An 8,923-nucleotide genomic window follows, 5' to 3' on the forward strand; every position below is an offset into this window, starting at 1 on the left:
GCTGAATGAGGGGCTGACGGTGCACGCAAGAGCGAGCCTCTGGGTTCTGCGTGTCACGCCGCGTGGCCTGGTCTACCCTGATGGGCACAGTAGTTGGTCCCCGAAACCTGTGGTCTCCGGCCAGTGTGCGCGTGGGTCCCGCGGCTCTGGCCTTGCTTCAGCTGAGGGGGGCTGTTTGCACAGGCATCCAAGGGGTGTGGGGTGCTTGTTTGGGGAAAGGCAAGGAGCGCCCGGGGAATCAGTTTTGAGCTAATGAATGTGTACCTGGAGGGAGGACGGCAGAAAGCAGACGTTAGCCGTGTTTGTGCTGCTGCTGGCCGTGGGGGCAGGGTAGCGTCAAGAGGCAGATGGTGCAAGTGGAAATGCAGTGCAATAGAGAGCCCACAAACCCAGGGTTTGCAGGGCTGGAAGAGGCTGCCAGTAAAGAGCATCTGGAAATCCTGTGTCCCACCACGCCCACACCACCTGCCCAGGGCCTCTGCCGTGACCAACCAGGGTAACGGGGACTGCACTTCCCTCCTGCCAGAAGTAAGTGCTGACCCGGATGCAGGGGGGGGGGACTGTTTTCCCACTGGGCACCAGGCAGGAGCACACAACATATGAGGCGAGGCCTAGAGGACCCCATGCCCCTGCAGGGGCGCTCCCCAGGCTGCGACATGATGAGGCCCACAGGCAGCTGGACCCCCAAGGCGGACACCAGAAGAAGGCCATTCCAGAGAGGAGGTGGCCCAGAGGGCCCTGAGCCATCCATGCAGAGGGTGCAGGGAGTGTGGGGCGGGCAGAGGGTGGCAGCATGGACTCCGCAGCCCCCAGAGCTCACAGGGGCCTGGGAGGCCGAGTTCTAGCCAGTCCAGAGTGGACCGTCCTGCCGACCACCCAGGACAATGGTGGAGACAGAGGACAAGAGGTGCCACGCTCCCCCGACAGGGCCCCATGGAGCCCAGCAGACGGAGGACCAGAGTGACGAGCCTGCATCAGAGCACAGAGGATGAGGTGGAACACAGAAGCGGGTGGGAAGAGGTCAGCCATGATTTCAATGACTTCCTTAGGAGTGGACTGGGAAACCAGAAGGGAGGTCTGCATTCACTGGTAGGTCTGTCCCCTGAGTCTCCCCTGCGAGCCCACGAGATGGCAGTGGAGGCAGGCAGGGGTCGGAGAGAGAGCCCCTTGATGCAGGTGTCCAGTGGGTGGTCAGACACCCGAGCTGCAAGAGCACAGCTTGCTTCCTTTCTCCCACAGAGCACGAGCCTTCCGCCAGTTGGGAGGGGCCCCGGTACTCTGGCCCCGGACACAGAGGGGAGCGTGGCTGCCCCCAGATGCAGCAGCACAGCGCACAGCGGCCCGTTTCCGAGCGGCCTCCGGCACGGCCTGAGACCAAGGCTGGAACAGGGGAAGTCAGGGCTCCTGCCCCCCAACGCCAGCCTAACAACGAGTGTCAGGGCAGGCAGGAACGCGCCGTGGGTGTGCGGAGATGCTGAGGGGGCAGCTGGAGCAGGAACACAGCCCCCCCAGGCGCCACGGCCTGCGGCCCCCCATGGAGGGACCTGAGCCTCTACTGTGCTGACAACCCAGCTCAAGTTCTCGTTGGGCTGGCTCGTCCCGCCCCAGGTCTGTTTGGGGTGCAGAGACTTCAGTCCTGAGTGTTCTCTTGTAATTTCTGGCATTCCACACTCACAGGCACGCATGCACCCACTCACACCTGAAATCACCCACACGCATGTGCACACACGTGTGCACACATACACCACCCACGTGCCTACACATACGTGCACACACGTACACCTACCACGCACACGCATGTGCGTGCACATACTTGTGCACGCACATGCATGCATGTGCATGCCTACCCGTGCTCACACATGTCTTAGTGCTAGAAGCACATTGTTTGGATTACCGTCACTTCGCGGTATGTTTTGAAAGTGGGAAGCATGAGTCTGTCCAGCTTTGGTCGTCTTTCCTGAGACTGTTTTGGCTATTCTGGGTGCCTTCCAGTTCCATGTGAACTCAAGGGTCAGCTTTTCCATGTCTGCAGAAAAGCCACTGGAACTCTGGTGGTTCCATCAGATTGCCCTGGACGTGCAGGTCACTTGGGCTTGTGTTGCCCTCTTAGCAGTATCGAGTCTCCCAGCCCACAAACACGGGCTCTCTGTATATTTATTTAGGTCTTTCAAAATCTCTCTTGGCAATGTTTTGTAGTGTTTCACCTCCTTGGATTAATTTCCTCACAGGTAGCTTTTCTTTTAGGTGATGTAGGCTTGCTTCCTTAATGTCTTTTTGTGACAGAAACCCAGCTGATTTTTTGTGTGCGTTGATCTCGTACCTTGAAACTTTGCGGAAATTGTCTGTAGTAGTTGGTTTTGTGTATTTGTTTTTAGGATTCCTTGGAATTTTCCATATGTATGATTATGTCATCTGTGAAGAGAAACCGTTTTTATTTCATTTCCAACTGGGGTGACTTTTCTTTTTCTTGCCTAATTTAATGTTGGAGCTTCTGGCACAACACAGAATACCGGTGGGGAGAGTGGGTTCCTGGTTTTAGGGTAAGCTGTTCATCTTCCTCCACTGAGTACGAGATTAGCTGTGGGTTCTTCAAAAATGCCCTCAGTTGTGCCGAGGAAGTACCTATTCCTAGTTTTCTGAGTGGTACTTTCTCATTATGAAAGGACGGTAGATCCTCTCACATGCTTTCTCTACATCACTTGAGATGAGCATGTGGGTTTCCCCCTTCATTCCTTGAATGTGATGTGTTACACTGGTCAATTTTTGTATTTTGAACAGCCTTTGTATTCCTGGGACAAATACCCCTTTGTTGGCGTGTATGATCCTTTTAATGTGCTGTTGGATTCAGTTTGCTAGTGTTTTGTTGAGGATTTTTACATCTATGTTCACGAGGGACAGTGTCTGTACTTTTCTTTTCTTGTGCTTTCTTGTCTGGCTACGGTGTCATGTTGGCTCCATAGAATGAGGGCAAGTGTTCCCTCCTTCTCTTTTTCAGAGAGTTTTAGAGAATTGATGTTAACTTTTCTTTAAATGTTTGGTAGTATTCATTAGGGAAGCCACCTTGTCCTGGACTTTCATTGTTGAAACATTTTTAAATACTGATTCACTCACTCATTCAGCATTTTCACTCTTTCTGGAGTCAGTTTTGGTAATTTGAGTGTTTCTAGGAATTTTTCCATTTCATGTGGGTTATCGAATTTGTTGGCATAGAGTTATTTTAGTGATCTCTTGTGATCCTTTTATTTCTGTGATGATAGTAGTGATGTTCTCAGTTTCATTTCTGTAGTCAGTCTAGCTAAAGGTTTATTACTTTTGTTGATCTTTTCAAAAACCAAACTGATGTTTGACTCACTATTTTTTTTCTATTCTGTATTTCATTTTCTGTGCTCTAATTTTTATTATTCTGTTCCTTCTCCTAGTTTTGGGCTTAGTTTGTTCTTCTTACAGTTCCTTACGTCATAAAGTGAAGTTATTTATTTGAGGTCTTTCTTCTTTTATAACTGTAGGTATTTATAAAAGAATAAATGCTACAGCTATAATCTTTCCCCGTAGCACTGCTTTTGCTACATCCCTTAAAAGCTTTGGTATGTTGTCTTCTTTCTCTTTTTTTTTTTCCTTTCCTTTCCTTCCCTTTCCTTTTCCCTTTCCCTTTCTCCAAATATTTTATAACTTTCCTGGTGATTTTTTTTTCTTTGATCCATTGGTTATTTAAATGTGTGTTGTTTACTTTCCACAATTTTGTGAATTTTTCTGATTTCTTTATATTATTGACTTCTGTTTCATCCTGTTGTGGTCAGAGAAGCTTTCTGTGCCGTTTACCTTTTAAAATCTACTGAGACTTCCTTTGTGTACTAACATATGGTCTATCTTAAAAAACATCGCAGGTGCCCTTGAGAACGGCTGTCTGTGTGTGTCTGTCAGACCTGGCTGGTGTGCCGTGCTGTTCAAGTCCTCAGTTTCCGTACTTACCTTTGTCTGGCTGTTCGCTCCATTCTTGAGAGAGGCATGCTGAAGTGCTCAACTACTGCTGTAGAGCTGCCTATTTCCCCTTCAGTTCTGTCATGTGTGGCTTCGTCTATTTTGATGGTTTGTCATTAGGTGTGTAAGTGTTTATAATTTTTGTTTCTTCTTGCTGTATGGAACCTTTTATTAATCTGTTATGTCCTTTTTTGTTTCTTGTAGCCTTTTTTATTTTAGGGTCTATTTTATCTGATATTATTAGTATAGCCACTCTGCTCTCTTTGGTCATTATTTGCATAGATATCTTTTTCTGTCCTTTAATTTTCAACTTGTTTGTGATTTTGGATCTCGAGTGAGTCTCAAAGACAGCATAGAGTTGGATCCTGTATTTTTATCCATTCTTCCAATCTGTCTTTTGATTGGAGAGTTTAATCTACTTAGATTTAAAGCAATCACTGATAAGGAAAGACTTCCATCCTGCCTGGCGTTCTTTGTTTTTTTTACGCTCTGTAGCTTTTTGTCCCTCATTTCCTGCATTTCTATCTTCTATGGTGTTTAAATGATTTTTTTTTGCAGTGAAATGTTAAAATTCCTTCATTTCCTTTTCTGTATATTCTACAGCTATTTTCTTTGTTACCACGGGATTACTTTGAACATCCTAAAGTTATAACTTTCTAATTTGAATTTATAGCATCCTACCCTCAATAAAATTTTTTTAATTAAGTAAATCAGACATTAAACTTTCTTAACCTGGTATAAGGTATCAAGCTAAACTCTCCAGGCCAGGCCATAAGCTTATAGCAAATCATGAGAAGCATTTTCATTAAAATAAAAAACAGGAAAAGGAGACCTAGTATCGTTTCTAATTGGAGGTTCAACCATTGCAGTAAGACCAAAAATATATATATAAAGGATAAAATGTGGGAAAAGAAGTCATGAAACAGTCTTTATTTGAAGGAAATATGATTTTTTAAATCAAGTAATCAATTGACAAGCTATTAAAAGTGAATTCTATAAGGTGGCTGGAAAGGTCAATGTGCAAAAATCAACTGTGACTGATCAGCAAATACAATAAAAAAGAATGTTTTCAGTAACTATAAGTATTCTAAGGTACTAGGAATAAACCTAGCAAGAAAATATGAGGTCATTATGGAGAAAACCACGAATAACTAACAGATTTTTAAAATATGCTTAAAAAGATGTTTTCCCAGTTGGATTTAGAATCTTAAAGAAAACTGTTTCGAAGTTTGTGTTCTCAGTATACTAAATATCAGTCCCACAGAGTAGATGTAACTGCTTCTCTGTGCGCAACAAAGACAGCCAGGGATAAAACAGCACCGCACACTGACAAAGAAACACATAGTGACTGATGAGTGGGGATTCCAGTCTCCGGATACCTGCACCCCCATAACTGACAGAATTCTTTCTTTCCTGGAGTGACACAGAGCCATCGTCCTATGCAAGCCCCAATAAAGGAACTGACCCTTTAGTTATCTTACCTTGTGGGGAGATGAGTCCCCATCCTGTAGACCAGCAAGTAACATTATGAAGGTTCACATCTGGGGGGTGCGATGCAGACAGGGAGCACAGAGTCAGAAAACACAATGCGAGATTTCAGCTGCACCAGGGCGATGTCACCTCCAACAGGGTGGTACACTTCATATGTAGGGTGCAAGATCACCTTGTTCACCTCAAACCACTGGGTGTGATTGCCTACAAACCTGAGGTCCACCAGGCCCACATATATATCAAACGCCTCAATGTTCTTGTCCCTGTGGGGACAGAGAACAAAGGTACAGTGACTTGAGCATCTTGCACCTGGGAAGCCTGGAGCATGGTGGCCTCAGTCTCCAGGCTCTCAGCCAGGATATGGAAAAGCAAGTTTCCAGCACACTGAGAACCTGGTTGTCTGGCAGAACTGTTCCCAAAGAAGTCCCGACCTGGGCCAATGGAGGATTCGGGGACTCATCACGACCTGCTGGTCAGCAACAGCCCAGGATGGTGAACTTGTCAGTGTACAGTGAGCCACCTATGAAGGTAGGTCTTTCCTCTCCTCTCCTCCTGTGATGTGTCTCCTTGCCTCTCATCCTATGATGTGGCTCCACACCTATCTCAAAGAACCAATGGCCCTAAGGAGCCCTCAGCCCTGTGCAAGGAGAAGCTGCAGTGGATGGAGCTGTGTGCTGGGTCCCACTCTCTCCCATCCCTGAGAAGTCTCAGCTGGATGCAGCCCACCTGGGCGGTCCAGCAGCCCTGGACCTCCAAGGAAATGGCTTCTGGCACTGCCCACTCACCTATCGAAGCAGTGGGCTGCCGACAGGATCCAGTACTCGTCGATGATGGTCCCTCCACAGATGTGGAAGCCTCTGTAGTGCACACTGACCTGCCATGGCCACTTCCCCTCCAGGGCATCCATGCCCCCCACAATCTTCCCCTGTATGTAACGATGGCCACAGGCTGAGGAGAAAGGAACAGAGCCTGCGAGTAGCAGCGGTGGCAGGGTGGGCTGGGTGTAGACATGGAGTGGTTGGGAGGTCTTGGGAAGGGGAGGGTCAGAAAGGGCAGGAGAGGGGAGAGGAAGGGAGAGCATGGGAGGAGAAGTAAGGAAGGGGAGGGGAAAGCTAGGAAGGGCAGGGCAGGGGAGGGGAAGGGAGGGACAGCTGGGGAGGGGAGGGCCGGTCTCCACCCCGGGGAGGAAGAAGTCCCGGAGTCGCCACCAGGACTACAGTCAACTTGGGCCCCAAGGGGTCCTACCCACGTGGGGGTTCAAGGCGCCGGCCTCGCTCAGGGGGCGTCTGTGGGCCACGGCTGCAGCCTGGGCGGGGGGCAGGAGGAGCAGGAGCAGGAGCAGGCTGGGGGCCGCGGACGGCGACGCTCCAAGCACCGGGCGTGGGTCAGACAGCGGGGCGGCCATGAGGTCGGAGGGTCCTGCGGAGCGAGCCGGCGGGCCTTGTGCCCGCGCGAGGCTACACAATGTGTGAGGGCATCAAAGTGCGACACCGACAGCACGCGACGGCCCCGAAGTGCGACGGCGCAGGGCACGTGACACCAACAGCACGCGACGGCCCCGAAGTGCGACGGCGCAGGGCACATGACTCCAGGAACACGCGAGGGCTCCAAAACGCTAAGGCCGCCCGGCACTCCATGGGCGACAGCACCTAAGAGCCGTGAGGAGACCCTGACCACTATATGGGCATCTGAGACAAGTGGCAGTGCCCCCTGCCCCTCTGTCCCACCATGTGGGACCCCCCTCCCCCAGAGCCCATGGCAGGTCGCAGGCTCCTTAGTGCCCATCACAGAGCCCGCTCTTGGTGGTCTCCTGGTGGCCTTCCCTCCCCGGGGGCCCCCTCTGGGCCCCCTTCCCGCCCGGATGGACCGCTCTGGGCCCCCTTCCCTCCCCGGGGGCCCCCTCTGGGCCCCCTTCCCCCCCGGATGGCCCGCTCTGGGCCCCCTCCCCCCCCCCGGGGCCCCCTCTGGCTCTTCTTTCCTCCTTGACAGCCCGCTCTTGGTGGTCTCTCAGAGTACACATCCTGGCTTATTTGGGTGGGGTGTGGTTCCCACAGCAGGGCTATTCTGGTCTGTCCGTTTGCCTGTTTCCCAGATACCAGGACTCCACCTTGGTCTCGTCCATGTAGCCTTGTGATGGGGAGGAGTGCTGCCTCTTACTGCAGATGGGGAGACAGGAGGGCCTCACCATATGTCCAGCTTCCTAAGGGTCCTTCCTGAAGGAGGGGTGTGGGAGACATAGCATGGCTTCTCAACCAGGAGTTACATTCCCAGGGGACACTTGGTCATGTCTAGATACACTGTTGATGATCAAAATTGGGGGCCTGTGATACTGGCATCTAGCGGGTTGTTCAGGGATGCTGCTAAACATCCTATAATGCACAGGACGCTGTCCAAGAACAAAGAATTTTCCAGACCCAAATGTCAGTAATGTTGAGGTTGAGATAACTTGGCTGCACAGGGACCACCTTACTGTGAGGAAAGGGGCTGAAAGTTGGCCTTCCACGGATGCACTCAGCTTCTGCAGCGCCTGTTGGGGGACAGAAGGGTGCAGATTTTCTCATGTTTGCCTTAAGAATAAGCAGGGTGGTTAGGTTTCCATCATGTTGGGCCACCCTTTTCTGTGGCTTTAGCTGGGGCTATTGCATGCACATGTGCGTGTACGTGAGTGTGTGTGTGTGTGTGTGTGTGTTGGCGTTTCAGCTTCTACACCCAAGCTGGACACATGGGAGGAGAGAAAAGCCCGGGGAACTCCCTGTTGGGTTGTTCTTCAAATCCTGTGGCCCTTATCTAGTATCTACCCTTCACAGTCTTCTGGAGGAACAAAATGGAACATATTCATCATCCTTGTCTCAACCTGAAGGAACTTCTCCCAGCTGAGTTAATTTCTTCCAAACTGCTATTTTCACTTGATTGATTTGGTGTTTAATTTCCGTGTTAGAGGCTTTCCTTCGATGTCTGCTATTCCTTTGTCTTGCCTTTGAAATTAAGACTGCTGGAATGAAAAGTGATGGGAAGCTCTGGGGTGTGGGCAGTGCTGGGTGAATCATGAGGAGCTACCGATGTCCCTACCTTCAGGACATCCCTGTAAGCATCCACATGACCCCAAACCCCTTCCTGAATAGCAGGGATCTTACTGCAGGTTCTGGAAGCTCAGGTAGAAGGTTGTTGTGTCTGAACATTGTGCATTAAGTATATATACTGTCTCCTAACCTAATTTTGGCATCCAGGGCCCTCAATTATGGATTGCCTGTGTTACTCTCAAAGAAAACAGAACTCCAGATTTCTTTTTTTTTTTTTTTAAAGATTTTATTTATTTATTTGAGAGAGAGAATGAGATAGAGAGAGCATGAGAGGGGGGAGGGTCAGAGGGAGAAGCAGACTCCCTGCCGAGCAGGCAGCCCGATGCAGGACTCGATCCCGGGACTCCAGGATCATGACCCGAGCCGAAGGCAGT

General features: G+C 50.0%; 1 protein-coding gene across 1 annotated transcript in view; it reads right to left on the minus strand.

The window, feature by feature from the left end:
* The window catches only part of PRSS38 (serine protease 38), a 7,964-nt gene extending 1,090 nt beyond the window's left edge, over positions 1 to 6,874 (minus strand). The window contains 4 exon segments of the mRNA XM_021690865.1: positions 5,460 to 5,526; positions 5,528 to 5,732; positions 6,255 to 6,417; positions 6,715 to 6,874. Of these exon segments, the coding sequence (XP_021546540.1) occupies positions 5,460 to 5,526; positions 5,528 to 5,732; positions 6,255 to 6,417; positions 6,715 to 6,874 (595 nt within the window).
* Positions 6,875 to 8,923: the final 2,049 nt, after the last annotated feature.

Source organism: Neomonachus schauinslandi, chromosome 7, assembly GCF_002201575.2.
Source record: "Neomonachus schauinslandi chromosome 7, ASM220157v2, whole genome shotgun sequence".
Taxonomy (NCBI): domain Eukaryota; kingdom Metazoa; phylum Chordata; class Mammalia; order Carnivora; family Phocidae; genus Neomonachus; species Neomonachus schauinslandi.